Below are 18,265 nucleotides of genomic sequence, written 5' to 3'. Positions count from 1 at the left end.
GGTGATGGAAAATAGGACTCTCTTATGCTCTAATGCTCACAAAGTAACGCTGTACCAGTTAGCAGACAACAGGCTAATTCATTAGCCTAACGTTCCACAGTGACAATCACGGCAAACAGAAAACTAAATTAAAATATAAATGACTACAGCTAAACACCAGTATGTTAACATTCATACTAACATACAGTGCATTTACATGCAGAGCTTAATCGAACTATGCTCAAAATTCGACTTTCTGACTACTACCTGAAAGAGTATGTCAACCAAGTAATGGCAGCATGTTTAACACGGCCTCAGCATGCTAACTTAGCCCCGTTGTTAGCTCCACTCTACACGCTAGCCCCGGTTTTATTATTCTGGAACTCTGGGTGTAGGTGTGTGTTCACCTGTTTGTTTGTGTTCACGTCGATGGGGAACTCCCTCCATAGTAGAATAGATAGACCTCCACCACCCACCAGGCTCCATCTGCATCCTCTCACTGGCTATTGGTCTTCTTCACCTCACGGGATTTTAGCTAGAAGAAGCTCAACAGCGCCACCCTACCATCAATGTATCACAAAGATACTTTGTGGTCAGCAGTGGAAGTGCACCAATAATGAGAGCAAATGCAGCGGGCGAGTGCAAATTCCGAGCCTGACGGTGGGAAAAACAAAATATAATTGGCCAAACTTGGCTCTCAGGCCCCAAATTGGGCAGGCAGGGTCTATAAGGTTAATCAAACAAAAAAACGCACATCATATACATAACATATCAGCATATCATGAAACTGGGTATGTAAATACCAGGGTGGAAAAGATTGGGAATTTTCAGAAAAGGTAAGGAGTAAAGGCAAGAACAAAGAAAAACAAGAATAAGGCCCATCTTACAAACTATAAAAGCACAAATATATTAAAAAAATAAATAAATAAAATAAAAGATAATGAAAAATTAATAGAAACATAAGAATGCATAATTGAAACACCATAATACCACCAAGTAAAAGATGCTATAAACACTCATTGAGTCCTCATTCATACACCCAGGAAAATAAATCTAAAATGATCAAATTAGCATTAGTCTCTCTTTGGCTGGAATTAATTTATATGTAAGTTCTTCCATGTAGATGTGGTGTTGCTTTTCATTGAAATATCTTCTAACAGGATTTTTTATAATGGCACTGAGCAAAATTCTCTTTTGAGCGTTCAAGATGTTTCCCCCAAACACAGTCTACCAGATACTGTATGCTTTAAGTTCCTTGTTTGTTTTACATGTTAAAAAGCCCTTTCACCAATGTGGTGTTAGAAGACTTGAGGTCTTAAAACTGTTTTGAGGAAACTGGTCATTTAACTACCCCGTCCCTTTTACTTTGTCCTCTATTAAATCACAGGTGCCTCTATGAAGGTTTCTTGAAAGTGTGAGTTTTGAAGGATGTGTCAGTGTTTCATAATTCTGTTCTTGATGTTCTTGGTTGCAGAGGTGACTGTAAAGCTTTAAATAAGGTTTAGCTTAGATCTGAAGACAAAACTCTGCTATTTTAATCTACTGTTTCCTGCACTCACAAGCCAGTCATCTTGAAAGTTTCTGTCCCTAAATTTTGACATTTATTTTTACATTTTTCACACTGATCTGAAACATCATATACTTGCTTTCAGTCAAGTGAGTTGACTTATGTGTGAGCTTATCTCAAGAGAGGGCATGAAAGCTAAGTGTGAATTTGACACTTGCAAAGTTACTGTGTTAGATTAGAAAATTGAGATCTGGGGTGATAAACGGATCCACGGTGAGACTTCCACTTCCAGTGTTAGCATAGCGAGCCGACTGCCAGCATCAGCATTTCTCTCGAATCACTGCTGCGCTTCAGAACAGCCTCAAGGAGCCATGACTGCATGACTGTAGACATTTTTTCAGTGTAGACATTTTCAGTTGTCGGAGCTTTCTGTGATATGAACAACGCTCTGAAGCTAAGAGATGAACAATATGAAGTGCATGAGAAACCGTATATTGCGTGTGTGTGCAAGTTTGTGCATTTTACTATTGATTTGAATTTAAAGATTTTTTTTTTTTTAATGCAGGTGATGGAGAAAGTAGAAATCGTGTTTCTGCTTTCAACTTCTCTCTCACCGTGTTTTTGCTCCCTCGTTTTGTCCTTCTCTGCCTGATTGTGAGATGTTGTCCCCCAGGATGCGGGCCTGCACTTTTCTCAGCTGTTCACCGTAACTGAAGGATACTCGAAAATAGAAGAGAACAAAAACATCCCTCCCCACCCCCCCAGCCCTGATGTTCTGTGCTGCAGCCACCATGCAGGAAAGAACACAATCCACGTCCTGAAAGTCAGGGGAGCATTCATCCTCCTCCTCCTCCTCTTCCTCCTCCTCCTCATTCTCCTTGCAGACAGTACGGAAGGTCTGTTTCCATGACAACGGGAGAATTAAGGGCGAAGGAGCACCATCCCAAAATGACACATCGGATTTAGGGGCTAGTGAGAAGATAAATCACTCCCAGTGAACGATGGAGGAAGCAGATTGGATTTCCTGCATAAAAACTCTCGCTGATGGATTCGGTTTGTCTGCTCATTGTGCTGCTTCTCATATTGTTGCAAAAGAGTGAGACAGACAAAATAAATAAATAAATAAATAAATAATAATACGACCATCCGTGATCGCGTTAAATCAACCACTACGTAGGTGAGCGTTTTTGATAACATAGTCTTTATTCTTAAACAATCACTAACTTCATTCGGATTTTTATAATCAATGCATATTTTTTTTATGTCATCTCACAATTCATAATGCATATATGAGTGTGTTCTGATGCAGTGAAACATCTGCAAACATAAAAATATTAAATTATATTTTTAATATCCCATACAACCCAAAGCCTTCGCTCACCATTTCACACACCAGTAAACCCATGAAAAAGTGCTTTGCTTTACTGCTTTCTCACACCAGCTATTTTTCGCCACCTTGCATCAGTCATCCCTCCTGAAGATCCTTTCATTCTGCTGTCAACAGTTGACACTGAGTACATCCAATTTCATGCATCGCTTTAAGTCCACACGTATCTCATTTGCACCTATATAAACCTCCATAAAAAGATAGTATATGCTGGTCTTGCCTGTTGACTTCGGAGTCATGTCTGATATACTGTATGTATCACTGTTACATAGTAGGTGCTGTGGAAGTTGAACTAATCTACCGTTAGCTCTTGCAGGTAACTTGCATTAGCTGTGGACCCAGGTCCCAGGCGGAAGACCCTCCCAGATCCATGATGATATATCACTGCAGTTTGAATGTGTGCTATTTACTGTACATACCACCAACCTAGCGTATGGTTTCCAACCAGATACGGTAGAGATGTATAAACTCTTGCTGAAATACTGATCAAAACATTGCATAAAAAGGTTCCCCCAAATCTAAAACAATGATGTTTTTTTTTTGTTTGTTTTTTGTTTTTTAACAGATCTTAACTAAAACCAAATGTACATCCACTTTTACAGTCATGCGATGGTCATGCTTTGTCTCGCCTAGTTCCTTTTTTTTCAGCCTTCCTAACCTTAGCTGTATATCATCTTCAGTGATAAAAACCACCGTCGACGCCGACCCTTAAACACCACACTGGTACCAGCCTTTGTGCAACGAGAGCTGGACAATGAGCGGTGAGACTTTAAGTCCGGCGCTGTTCATGAACGACTGTAGGACTTCCTGAGTAAGACAAACTAATTGGGTATTAGGAATGAGCTCAGCAGCGCACACGGTGAATGTGGTGTACCAGTCAATTCACCTTGTTTATACAGCCCTGTCAGCATGTTGATTTATGAAAGAGGAGCGTTCCGCCACAATGCAGCAAATGGCTCATTTCATGGGTCACAAAACCAGGTGGGGACTGTGTGTGTTACCATTTCAGGAAAAAAAAAAAAAAATGGTAACCTCACAGAGATGGTAAGACATCCTCCTCCAACCTGGGCATATCCAGATGAACTGGTTCCTCAATGAAACATTATGCTTCCATTGTGATTGGAAAGCCTGTAAGATTGTGACCTTACGTTGAGAATATGTCCGCTCGGTGGTTTATTAAACAGTCAGTCACCCTGTCTGCCAGTTTTGAAAAGGATTTCACAGTAAAAGTCAAAGAAATGAGTACTTCTTAAAAATTTGCCAACACAACCTTCACAGGCAGGCCTGCCAAAACAAGGTCTGTTTCTTTCTCTTGATTAGAAAAACAACAGCAGTCTTGAAGCCGGGATTAGTTTGTGGTCTCGCCATACAAATCAAATGCAGGAATACTGTTACAGAGTTACATTTTGAGAGTTTTTGTCATAGCTGAGGAAGGAGTGTGTTTTTCTTGAGGTGCAAATGTGAAGTGACCATTTATGGTCATGGCTCGTAGTGCTGGTCATTATCTTCTGCTCTGATTTGGGACAGAATGCTGTTCTTTGTCAGTCCGGACCTCCCGTCACTTATAACCTAACAATTCTTGCAGATATAAAGAATATAATGAAGTTTACCAAAACTGTTTTCATTTGATTCTGACTTTTGCCGACTCTACAACTTTCTTCATCAGTTTATTCTACTAACAAAAACACGCCAACCATTACAAGGTGTCGTCAGCTTGTTATTATTTAGAGACATACTAGTGCACTCTACTAATATTGCTTTGATCAGCCCTCTCCTCCCACAGCAGGATCACGTAGGGGGAGTTTGTGTCCTATTAGTCACATCAGTCTAACTTACAGTACACACCTGAGTAAATTACATCCCACCATAAGCACTCTGGTTCCACTGGAGCCCAACACAGAGAACTGCCAGTACTTTCAGTCCTACTTTCACACCAGAGCAGGTGGTGTGACAGTGCATTCAAGATCAAACTGTGAGAGAGAAAACACAAGAGTGATTCTTTCTTTAGTCTCAAAAACAAAAGAAAGTCAGAGTAGCCGTGACAGTAACTGGGATAAACAGATGATTAAGGATGATTATAAAGACGATGGTAATTGTTATTTTTGACAACAATAAAGCGTATTTTTTTCTAAACAGCATATAGAAAAAAAAATATGAAAATTGAACATGTATTAAAGCTTGTTTTTCACAGCATAAATTGGAAATGACAGATATTTGTATTTGAGCGAAAGGAGACCACCATTCCTTTTTTTTATCACAGCTTTTTCTCTTTTTTTGCATAAAATGTTGGTCAAGTAGTCCTGATTGAAAATTATTTTCTTTATATATATATATATTTATATATATATATATCCTCTGGTTTTATATTAATTCATCTAAAAGGTTTTCACAGGCAAGAGTTCAGTTTTTGTTGTCTTTGTTGTACAGTAGTAGCTCCTCGTTGTCGCAACACCCTCTTCTTTTTCCGAGGGGTATGGTGGTGCGGATTTTGGGGGGTGGGGGGCGATGAGGTTTCCTATGGCCCCTTCCCCTGAGTCAGGACGAGGCCACTCCCCCCCTGCTGGAAGCCCCTCCCCCCAGTGCTATGTGGAGTCCTGATTGACAGCTTTCCCTCCGTTCATGGTGGGAGTCCCTGAGCTCTTCCTGGAGCGGTGCTTGTCCTCTATCTCATGCAGCGACGGCTCCCTGTACATACAAACTGTGGCGTGGATGTAAAGAGAGGGAACAAGAAGGAAGGGGAGAAGAGGAGAGGACAAAGGGAGGAGGAGCTCAGAAAGGGGACAATGGAGAGCAGATTGAAGAGATGGATGTGCAGACAGGGACAAGGTCAGGTGAGAGGCTGGGACAATTATACCAGGCTGAGAGGGATAAGACAAGGGAATTAGGGCAATGTCAGCAGTTTCTTTCTTTTATCACATTTCTTGACAAGTTTTCATGATAATATCTATCAGATATCACAAGCACAAACGTTCCGATACCAGTTTTTGATACTAACTAAGGTGCCTGCACTTTGCGTATTCGCTATACACGTACTGTGTATTAAATGGCATAAAAATTACTTTAACACTTGCACACAACAAACCCTGTATGGTGTTATGTGCTGTTATTGCTAAGCTAATCGCCTGCACATCTTTTCTAAAAACGCACTGCCTCGTTGTCTCATATAGTTTGGGGATTGCAGTTTTTCATGATTTTGCAACCTGGCAGAAACCTGTGACAAACAATAATTGATTTTCAGTAGTGTAACATTACCCAGAGCTAGCAAAGTGTCAGCAATTGGACAAAATTTTACACACACACAAAAAAAAAATAACACTGGATATTGGATGGGTGTATGTATATTGGCATACTCGTAAAAATATCCAATCCTGCACTGTATGCAGTATCACAAGCTTTTCTGATCCTGGTGTGTTTTATTGGAACAACTCTAATCGTAAGACTGCTCTCACTGAGAACAGCAGCGGATGTCAAGAAATCCTGCCTTTAGTTCCTGGCAGGAGCAAAGCTCCAAATCCACTCGAGCCAACATTTCAACTAATGTAATATTATCTTTCATTTGAGTCTCCCCGTCTCCTTAATGCCCACTTAGTTTAGACAACACAGTTTCACATGATAATGTAGGCCTTGAGTTTCAATTGAAAATAATTTATAGATATTATAAAGCTTTTCTTTTTTTCAAAAGCTAACAGGTGGAGTGCTGCTCCAGAGAGCAGTTGCGACATTTCCTTGAATGCTTTCCAAAGCAATTACCAGTAAGTACATTCATAACTAAAGAAAGGGTACAAACAAAATGAGATTAAAAGCTGCTGCAAAAACATTTTTCTACAAGCTTTCTTATACCTTCAATGGGCCTGGGCACAAAGTGCGACGAGGGTTTGGTCTTCTTGACGCGGTTGCCCTTCATGACTTGTCCCTCCTTGGTGAGGCCAAGGAACCAGGCGCGGCCCGACTCCTGCTGCCGGTACACAGTGGACGAGTAGATCACATAGTAGTTCTCGAAAACCGACTCCTTGAACTTGCACTCTGGCGTGAACATCTCCTGCAGAAGAATCGAGTGAGGGACAAAAAATATTAAGGAATACGTACCTAAGATACGGTATAAGTGCACACAGAAAATTAATTTATGTCCACATCAATATCAGAGCCATGTGCATAAATAAACAGGAGGATTATTTGTATTTTGTAAGAAAAAAAAAAAGAAAACTATTTTTGTTGCCACTCTGCCAGTATTGGCTCTCATGACTGGCACATGAACGCTGCCAAGGTCAGTAAACATACTGCATTCATGCACACATACACACGCCCACAAAGAATCCAAGTAGTGAAAATGAAGACTATCCTTCTAATTAATAACGATGGACAATGGAAGATTTTTATCTCTCGGCTTCATTTCCCAAACAGCAAATCAAGGAGAAAGTCAAGGGGATACGTAGCAGGAGAAAAGAAAAGTCAGAAAAAAAATTGAAAGAACCGGATATTTCATATATTCATAATGTCAGGACTGTGCACCAGATTACTGTTGTGACGGTAAAAGAGAGGAAACTGCACTTGACTCTCTAATCCAGAACAGATTTAAGATGCAGCAATTAAGGTAATTTGCTCAATTTTAATGAGGACAGTGGTGGCACTGTGTTTACAGCATGCAAATGCACATCTGTGCGAATTTACTTTTCTGAGCGTAATCTTTATTATTGAAGCCGACGCGCTGATTAACATGTGCTGACAAGGTGGATGCTGACCTCGTCGCCCTCACTCCTCGTCCCTGTGCTCCTTCTCATCTGAATGCTTCCTGAGTGCACAAGGCTGAATTAAAAAGTAATGCCAGTCATTCTGGGGGGCAGGGAAGATTTGTGCGTCCAGCATGGGTGCACGTGAGACAGAAGGGCTGGTTCGGTGGACGCTACGCTGTTGCGGTTTAGGCAGACTTCGTATTGTAAGTGTGTGTGTGTGTGAGTGTGTGTGTGTGTGTGTGTGTGTGTGTGTGTTTGTTTCAGAGCAGTATTTCATTCATTAATATCGCCTCTAGGGCTCTGTGCCCTTTTAAGGTTGTCTGTTTGACTGACAGCCCAATTCCGGTTCCTGCCGGAGGTGACTGTATGTGTGTGTGTGTGTGAGTGTGTGTGTGAGAGAGAGAGTGAGACAGAGCCTGTGATTCAGGTATCACTTACGTTGTGAGGCCTTATCTGTTTAGTCACATTACGGGGACGTGCCTTCCATATGGGGACAAGAAGTAAATGCCTATACACCATTAAATTTTGAGGTGACAAGACTGTGTGCTTGTGTATAAGAGAGAAAATTTATAGGTATGAAGACTAGAGGATGCTTTCAGGTGCCATCCACTGAAGGATTAACAGTTGTGAAAAATGTGTGCATGATTAGATTATTCATTATTTTTAATTAATATTCATTATTTTTCAAGAGATTTAGTTGCATACCATTTACTTCCACCGTATTAGACTGGACGTAGAAAGTGTTTCAAATTAAAATGTGCACTTCCTCACCGCTATGCAAGTAAATATATGTTTTTGTAATTTAGGTGATATGACACTTAAAAGCTTGGTACCTTCATTTTGCAGAAAACTATTCTAAATGAATTGTTGTTCTTGTCCACAAGCAAAACAAGCAGTGAAACAAAAAACGAAACACTGAAAGTAAGCATTAATTTGACAACTCTACTCTTATTGTAGGCCTGTTTTGCTCAGTGCCAGCTCCCAACTGCTAAATGCCCCATTGTGTTCATTAGCCACATTAGTGGTAATGTTAATGATAATGGTAATGTTAAGTTAAACGATGCTAAAATGTCTGTAGAGCTGAGAGGAAACTGAAGAGCATGATAATAATTGTCCGTTGCTACACGCAGTCACCTGATCCATTGTTCTGGTAGAAAAATGTATATGTGATCCTTTGCATTTATCCCAACTAAAGTCAGTGCAGTTTAAAGAGGATCTGTGTTGTGGCTTGTGTGAGACGCCACAGTTTCAGCACAATGAGAGACACAGTGTGCATGGCCGCTCATTTATAAGGCACAGCAGTGCGTGGCAGGCGGCATGAAGGACTCGGCGAAGGTGAGGTCATGTGGTCGGCGGTGTCGGCAGCGTCTCGCTGGTCAGCAGGAGGGAGGACAAGCTCTGAGGAGAGCTGGCGGCTGAGTTTATCTGGGCCTGCTGACACACTGTCAAACGGCAGACATCTCTCTCTCTGTTGGGGCACTAAGGGTCACGTTGTGCCTGTCTGGCTGCGTGTGTGTTTGTGTGTGAACATATGTGTTTGAGTGGGTAGGGGGCAGACAATGATACATTACTCACCAGAAGGCTTTGTCCCTTCTTCATCTGTTTGGAGCTCAAGTCAGGCCGAATGCACACGCACACGGTACACACCACAGGACCACGTAAGTGCACTCTACTATCCTACCCCTCACAATAAGCCACTTTGCTTTGCTGACGCGCAGTAGATTCCCCTCCAAATTCATCCACAAGGACAACGATCTGTAACTGTCCATGAAAAGGCTTCGAGGAGTTTAGAAAGCAACCCGCATGTGGCTTGGGAATGCTTGGGGTGGAATGTAAGTGACTTTGAAGTATTTGACAGAGTACCTTGTTTGTGGATGACTGAGTGGAAATATGAGGCGAAGAGATGGGGTCGGAGTCTCTTGTGATAAATGACATCTCCTTAATGGACACGAGGGCCACACACAGTCAAGGAAAAGCCACATTAGTGTGTATACACGTGTGTGCACACAAACTGAGTACAACACACGTGCAACGCGAGCTCATTAAAATGTACGGCAACAAGTTGGCCCCGTCACTTTCTCTGGCAAGAGTACATAATCAATCAAAGTTGCTACTCCTACAGAACAAGTGATTTTTTTTCCAAAAGGCGTGCCACATTTCAGGGCTAACAGGCTGTGCTTAGTGATAGCAAACTAATTACATGGCTGCTCATTTATATTCTGCACTGATGTGAAGGAGAAAAGGACTTGTATGTGAAACTTGGCACGTGAGACTCCATTAGGGGGTCTGACAATCCAGAGCAAAGGATAAATAAACAAAAATAATAGACCCACTGGGAAAACACCATTAAACTCCTGTTTAGACTGTTTTGTTAAAAACTCATGTTTGCAAATGGTTGAAATAATAGACTTGTGACAGTCTAAGGGCACAGATCTTTAACAAGGAAATGATGTAAAGGCACTTGTGGGAATCTATCTGAAACCAGGATTTGATGAGTCAGACTTTTCTTTTGTTTTGCCATTTCTGCTTTACAAAATCAATAAACCATCCAAGCAGAAGTTGTGCTAATCTCTAGCAAAACAAAAGTCACATAGCAGAAATTCACATCACACCAGCCAATCTTGCTCATCAAATCAATCAACCTGCTGGTAACTGCTACTGCTGGGTGCTTCAGTTTTTTTTTTGTTTGTTTTTTTGTTTTTTTTTGTCTTTATAGCCAGAGCTAGATGACGGAAAACCTTGACACAGATAACTGGAGGGCACTTCAACAACCATATCAAAAGAGGAAACTCAACAGATCTAACAAAGCTTAATGCTTTGTTTAAGCTTAATTGCTTAATCCAGCGTTGTTTATATCAATCGTGTTGAATGATTGGCAACGTGTTTCTGCATTACTCTGGTGCAGCCTATCGGATTTGACCAGTGGGAAACTGTGTCATCGGTAAGACTGTGTATTGCTTCACTCACGTGTATGGGTATGTGAGTATGTGTCCTTGTGTGTTTGCCCAAGATAAACTCAGAAACTGCAGAGTTAGAGCTCAAAAACAACACACGGGCATTGTTTAACCCACTGTAATGCCATTTAATTATTTGCAAGTCAGCCATCTTTTCGACACAGTGGTTGTCATCTGTTTCTCTGGATCATTCAGACAGGGGTGAGTGAGATATTACATTATGGCTGGGCGGTATGACCAAAAATGTATAGAGGGTATGCACTGATGTTGCTGCTGCCTGGGGCCATGCCCCCCTGAGTGGCAAAAACACAGGGAAATGTAGCAGTAAATAGAACGAGACCGGGAAAAATGTGGATTATCAGATCAAATTAAGGGCAATTGGACTTGACAATGATCCATACGACCTAGAATGGATTTGTAAAACTGGATTAGCCTCAGTTTCAGTGAGTTTAAGTTACGATAAATCAGTTATGATAAATGTAGCTAAATAAAAGGTGCTAAGACTAAGAGCTTTACTGAGAAATAAGGTTAACCATACAATACTGTACCGTCCAACCAGATGAAGGAGTGATTAGTGTTTATTGTTTTATTGTTATTTACTGTTGGAACTGAAATACTTACTGTCAGCATAAATTAATATTACCTGACACTAAATGAGAACCACAGCAGCAGGTTTTGTTGCCTGGATTCCAGTTCGTAATGCAGCGATCCATTTCCTTCTCTTTTCTTTGGCAGATATCTGTAAATATATATCTCCGACTGCTTTTCAAATTTGTTGGTACAGTCAATCGCACAACAGCTGTTCCTAATTTTTTTTATGAATTTTACAATTTAGACGCTATTAAAGCCCATGATTCAAACTAATACTGCCAATCTCCATGCTGAACTGTCACTTTGTTGCCACTCAGTTCATTATCTACTGGTTGAGAGAGGAATTAATGCAGTAGATTGACTGAGGAGGGACTATTTTACTGTCATGATAATTAAATACTGCATTATAATTCCACACTATTAGTAAAATAGGTTTGCATGGCCCTCTTCTCGTACTGCCGCGTAATTTTTCGGACCTTTCCATCTTCACTGTGCCTCACATGCGGGTTAAGAAGTGCTACATTGAAAGTGGTCTGAAACAGTGTCTCGTGGTGCAGCGCTCCGAACGATGTGTGCTCAAACACACCGGCATGACGGTCTATTACAAATTCATATCATTCATATCATCAAAAGAAAAACGGTATTAACCACTGTACCGCTCAGCCCTATATTACAGTATGCATGTTTATGGGTAGTGGATTGTGGATGGTGAGGGTGCAAGTGCAGAAAACGTAAAGAGAACAAGATGTAATGGATATGAAACTGGGTTGGCAACAAAAGTGAGTGGAACGCATCCTGAATCCAGATCAGCCCCCGGCTCCATCCAAGGAGTGAGGTAGCTCTCCAGATTTGCTTCTTAATGCAGATCTCACAAGCATGCTGTGAGTTTGGATAAGATGTATGAGGAGAACACGAAGTTAAAAAATGGTCCCGAGCCACTGGTGTATCTAGGAGACTTGGCCCTTGTGACAATCTCAGTCCTGCCATGGAACTCCCGCGGAGCTTATTATTATTCTTGGAGAGATCCAGGTCGGGTTTGTCTAGACATTACTTAAACTGAAAAAGTCCTCCCGTCCCTGTTTTTCTTAATCTCTGTTTCGCTCTTAATGTCAGTCACTTTGGAACGAGACTGTGTTCTATTTGAACTTCTTCTAAGGAGGACATTGATGGTTAATGGCCAGAATCCATTTACAAACACCTTCAGTGGTCATAGCGACAGAATGACGCAATGTGCCCGCACACTGCAACTGAACCAGATGGCCAATTAAGAGTGAAGATAGTGACAAATAGTGATTCATCACATTTTCATAACCAATTAGTTACCAAGTCTCATTTCCACACTGAACTATTTAACAGTAACTAATACCTGCAGACTACTAGGAGCCCTAATGCACAAAAAAAAACTCACCAAAATGGCAGTTGATAACGTTCGTCACCGATCAGGAATAACATTATGACCATGTTATTAATATTGTGTAGGTCTGCCTCCAAAACGGTTGTGATTCATCAAAGAATGGAACACTGGTCTTCTGAGGGTGTCCTGTGGTGTCTGGTAACAGGATGTCGATAGCCTCCTTCTAAGTTAAACCTAAGCTCAGGGGAGAGACAGTGTCTATTCACAAATGCCCACTATCGTTTGTTACTGAGAGAAAAGCTATACCTCTCTAAGTGCTCTCTCAGGGCCCTCAGCGAAGATTTAACTGCATCTTATAAGTAACATTTCAGATAGATAGATAGATAGATAGATAGATAGATAGATAGATAGATAGATAGATAGATAGATAGATAGATAGATAGATAGATAGATAGATAGATAGATAGATAGATAGATAGATAGACACAGAGAGTGAGCAGTGGTTAGTGCTGTGCAGTAAACTAGGTCATACCGAGTGTTATAAATAATAGAAGGGAACTCTTCATTGTAGATGCTCAGCCCCCACGCACTTTATCACTAAACACTCCACAGAAGCGTTATCACTCAGCTCACCCGCAGCTACATCAGCTTCCAATCTGTAACAGCCTCGACACAGAACTCTACACTCCGAGCTCGTAAAAAGCCAACCAGGACATATGTAACCACTTAACTGATGAACAGTTACAGTCAAGTATCCCTATAAGACATAAAGGCAGATAAAAGACTCTCAAAGTTGCGGCTCAACTTCTCAGAACCGTCTGGAACGCACGGAAGATGAAGCTGGTCGCGTTCCTGCACTAACAAGAGAGTGCAAAGAAGCAGGGAGAGGGGGAAAAAAAGGGAAGGAGTGTTAGAGAGGGAGGAGGATATCCCTCAGTAATTATCTCCCACGGGTGAGAGAGAGAGAGAGAGAGAGAGAGAGAGATAGAGAGAGATGCGTCTCTGCTCTCAGATGTAAGGAAGACAAAAGAAGACAACCAAACAAGCATGGGGAAACTTTATAGTTTAGGGAGGCAAAGGAGACAGTAATGCAGACCAAAATAAAAACCTGGACAATCAATAATAAAAAGTAAATGTGAGTAAGCATGAGGAAGAATGAAAGCGAAGGGACTGATTTTATAGTTGTGATTGCACCATGAGGGCTCTCATAAAAGTGTGAATAAAGAACGGATCCTGTTAACTGTCCCCTTGAAACACCTCTCATTTTGCCTATCACACGTTTAGGCCATTTTAGTAAATTAAACAGTTAAATAACAGGAAACTACAGGGAGGTAATCCACGCTTTCATCCAGCGGTTTTTCATATTAATTATGCCTGTTCATGACCATCCTGTGCCTCTCCAAGTCTCATAAGGCTCCCACCACCCTGCGCTCTGCTTACCAATGCTAATTTTGCATCGAAAAGACCAGACCTCCTCCATATGGCCTGAGAGTGCATTCGCGCCGCGGCTTTAATTAATCTGGCCTTTCAACTGTTCAACTGCAGGAATGTCTTGTGCTCTGACGAACGGCCCGTCTCCCCGTGATGCAAAGGTCAAAGATCTGCTCCCGCGCTCATAGAAGTGGTCAGAGGGTCGTGTTTGTCAAGCTGAAAGTGGCCATTTGACACTGCGGCACTAAATCACCTGTAATTCATAATGCTCATGTACCCCGGCACAAATGGGGATTTCATGAATGGGGGTTATGTGTTGCGGGGTCATGCTGTATGCATCAATTAGATAAATTAAAAGATTGCTGCCTGGGCGCAATTAAACTTTAATTAGCCATAGATAGGTGGGTGGAGGGTTATTACGAGCCTCACAGCAGAGGTGCGGATGGTGCACTTGTTGCTGAGCCTTCGGTTATGAATGATTGCGTCTACCTTGGTGAGTCACTGCACCCTCCTCTGAACTCGTGTGTGGCTCACGCATCTGTCGAACTGCGCTCGGGTTTTTACTGATGCTTGTTGTTCTGAAATAACGACACAGAAATTTCAAGACTTTGCAGTTAGCACAGTAAGTAAGCGCACATTTATCCTATATCCGAACCATTCTCCAATGCGGCTTCCTTATCAATAAGTGTGAGTCGCAGTGTGGCAGACGCTGGATTCACCGTGTCCTTCAAATGTTTTACGGGTATTTTAAGGGAGAAAAGGTTTAATGGACAGTCCCGGCTCTTGCCAGTCATTCGTCGTGGCTGGAAATCCAAAATCCTCAGCAGAGGTTTGTGAGTGACGCAGCCCTCCCATCTTCTTCTTTCAACTTTCAACTGGATTATGAACCATAAAACTAGAGATTATATAACCATACCGACTGGGAGATCTCCCTGCCTCTACATCTGCTTCCACCCCATTTCTGTCTCACTCTTACAAACACTCTCTCCTTCTGCAACTCATTTTCCTCAGACCTGGTCCCAAAGCGTGGAAGTCCACCTTTACTTGTGCTTTTGCATGTTCTTCACACTGGCCTAAAATAAAACTTGTTCTCACATCTTACAATTCAAATAAACAGTTTACTGTGAAAGTATATACCTATATTGCATTGATGGAAAAAAATGTCTAGCATTCTTTCATAAAAGCAGGAATCTTGTGTAAAAAAAAAGAAATCAGAATAAAAGCTGAGAAGCAACATCAGAATCAAAACACAATGACATTCAGTGGTATTTCTGTCAATAGCTGCTGCATAATGAGCTTCTGTTAGCAGCCAGCAAAAGAAGAAAAAGCAATTTTAAAAAGGGCTGAGCGCTGAACTTCATGTCAAATTAAATGTAAAACATGCACAGTGCTGCTTCAACAACAAAGGAGGGGATACAGTAAGTTCTGCACAGCAACACAAAGGCACATCTGAAGAGCTCTTGAATTGAGCAGAGATTAAAAAAAAAAGTTTCAGATAGGCTGAGCCTTTGCTGCAGTGGGATATTGAAACAGACAACAAACAGAACAAAATGCAACACGCGCAAATGAACCAATGGCGCACAAACACAACGTGCACAACCTAGCAGTGCGACTGGAGCAAGGAGTTGTGTCTTACCGAGCTGTAGAGCATGCCCTCGCCGTTCATGGCAATGTAGAAGCCGCTCTTCACCCCCTGGATGGCCACGACTCTCAGACCCACGGGAATTAGATTAAACAGGGCTGCGGCGCAGGGAGTGAGGGAGAGACAGACAGTCATAAAGAGCCAGAGACAAAAGAGAGACATCCGACAGAAAGGACGGAATAGGACAATTGAGTTTTCACTTAACTCTTGTAGACACGACAGCCCCTGATCTTTATTCTTTGGCTGTCAGCAGTAAAGTGAACAGTACAGGACATGCACACCAGGGAGGCTGATGCACCTCACGGTGAATCATCTAATGCTGAAACTTTCCAGCGACAGCCAAGTGGACGTCTGTCTAGCTAGGTGAATGACACTCTGCCCAAAATGTAAATGTTGTAAAGTCTGTGTAATGAGACGCTGACTTAAATGTTGCTTGAACAAATGCACTTGACACCGACAGTCAAAAAGGTACAGAGCTGTTTTGAACAGTAATAAGGCAGCACAGAATATGTTCAGTAGTCACAAAAATCCATTGATGCAATAACCTGGTCATTCAGTGTATTCAGGTTGTCAGCTGACCTCGTTTTTTGGGCATAATGTTATTGAACCTAGACCTGTACAACTGCAGCAACTCCAGATCACAGCACTGCACCCACAGGCTGGTAAAGCAGTCACTAGGCATGATGATGCATCACTTCATCTGCCTTTCTTCTTACCCTGATGCCCCATCACTCAGGAACAGGGTAAATCTGAATTCATCAGACCACATGACCCTCTTCCATTGCTCCAGAGTCCAATCTTTATGCTCCCTAACAAACTGGAGCCTCGCTGATTGGTGGTTTTCTTAAGGCTACACAGCTGTTCAGTCCCAATCCCTTGACTTCCCTTCAGATTGTATGTGTGGAAATGCTTTTACTTTCACTATTTATCATTGCCCTGAGATCTACTGTTCCAACTACATTTCCTCCTTGAAGATGATGGTTCTCCACTACCCTTACAGTTTTTAATAAAGTGTTGGACAGTTCTTTACTACGGAAGCCCTAAAGGGTCATACACACATACATTTTATTCCACCTGTTATGTCGTGATAACGAGATATTTTCCTCCGTTTTCCCAGCTGGGATAAAATGTATGCATGTATGTTTAGAATGTACATTCCGTACATTCTAAACGCGTGTGACTTATGGGATTCTTAGTTATGTCCAGTGTCTCCTGAATGAGAGCAAACACGCTGCACGCAAATGAATTATCTTGTTATCACGAGAAAATGGAGGAAAAATTATCTCATTATCATGAGAAAACGGATGGAATAAAATGTATGTATGCATGTCCCTACAGGGCTTCCGTAATTTCCCCTATTTTGGCAGTTGCTGCTTCAATCTCCTTAGACGCTTTCTCTGCTTGATGCATGCCAATGACATCAGCACTGCCCACAGTCCAGTTGCTTCCTCAAAGGGAGGCAATTACAAACGATTATAAATGTTCAAGATAATCTCAGACAATATCTATGGATAAGTTAATGCTAATTTTTGTTCATATTTCACTGAAAACAAACATTTTCATTCATTCATTATTGAATGCAGATTGGGCCATAGAACAAATAGCCACAGTGCAAATTAAAGAACACAAACAGAAGTCTCTGATGGGACCGCGATTGTTGTTGTGGTTTTCATTTCGAAACGATCGTATTGCGTCCCTGGAGGCAATTTCTAGAAAATGTAACGACTGAGCGGTGACTTTCATGGGCTTGGGTTTGGTGAGGGTGTGAGGACGCTCTTCACGTCCTGCTTCCTGTATTGCCGGGATGATTGTTTTGCAAGTGCCGATGGGGACTATCAGATAAAGCTGGCAGGGAAAAGGGGAGACGTGCCAACACGGGTCTGTCCTCTGAGCAGATTCAATTTCACTCAATAAATATCGACATGACGCTTTTGCCTGCCAATGGTTTTAACCTGCCCTCAGGCCACTGGTGCGGGTGATACACACTGGCCACTCGTATACCCTTCAGCCCCACATATTTGGGGCGTAAAAGCGCAATATAAATCTTTAAGCATCTTTGATTTTGCTTTTTATTCCATCTCTTCTCTTTTTCTTCTTAGACGTTTGTGTTTGTTTTTTTTTTCTTCTCCTCTAGCTGTCATTCGCCTCCTATGCTCTCCATTCGACATTCAAGGCTGTTGCCTGGTTGACAGAGGCACCAGCCTGGCTTCAAAAGTGGGAAGACATAAAATATTGCTACAACGCCATTTTGCTATAATTACCTTCTGCTGTCCCTGCTATCATTTGCCCGGTGCCAAGAAATTATAGCACTGACTGGAGCTGTCATTCGGCTACTTGCTACTTTCTAAATGTCCAGCTTTTCTATTTTCACCTCCAGGAGTTGATGGATTCCATAATTACAGTTGCACTGACTGCTGTTAGAGTACCTGATGACTATTGTGTAGGTAATTCCTCTCCCTTAATAACTTAATCTCATTTCTCACAGAGAAAAGAGAGAGAGAGAGGCTGGGCCGGTGCAGAGATTTCCAGGGATCTTCTATCGTCAAAGGGCCAGGCAAAATGGGTTCAAACAACCCAATACGGCAAAATCCTTGAAACGGCAAGTCTTCCAGCGGAGCAGCAATCGGCTACCAGCAGGTAGGGCTGTGAAATACTGGCACAGCCGGAAAATAAACCCTGCAGGAAAATTT

The 18,265-nt window shown here is 41.8% G+C and overlaps 1 protein-coding gene across 5 annotated transcripts in view; it reads right to left on the bottom strand.

Moving 5' to 3' along the window:
• Positions 1 to 4,577: 4,577 nt before the first annotated feature.
• fgf12a (fibroblast growth factor 12a) overlaps positions 4,578 to 18,265 on the bottom strand; it is a 34,686-nt gene continuing 20,998 nt past the window's right edge. For 4 of the 5 annotated variants that reach the window (XM_047588655.1, XM_047588654.1, XM_047588651.1 and 1 more), the window contains 3 exons: positions 15,570 to 15,673; positions 6,714 to 6,912; positions 4,578 to 5,571 (listed from right to left, as the gene is read on the bottom strand). In XM_047588655.1, the coding sequence (XP_047444611.1) occupies positions 5,456 to 5,571; positions 6,714 to 6,912; positions 15,570 to 15,673 (419 nt within the window). In that variant the 3' untranslated portion in view covers positions 4,578 to 5,455. The other variant, XM_047588652.1, reaches the window with a different exon arrangement.

This window comes from Mugil cephalus, chromosome 7, assembly GCF_022458985.1.
Source record: "Mugil cephalus isolate CIBA_MC_2020 chromosome 7, CIBA_Mcephalus_1.1, whole genome shotgun sequence".
Classification (NCBI taxonomy): Eukaryota; Metazoa; Chordata; class Actinopteri; order Mugiliformes; family Mugilidae; genus Mugil; species Mugil cephalus.
Note: the sequence above shows the minus strand (reverse complement) of the source record. Positions and strands in the feature narration are given on the sequence as shown.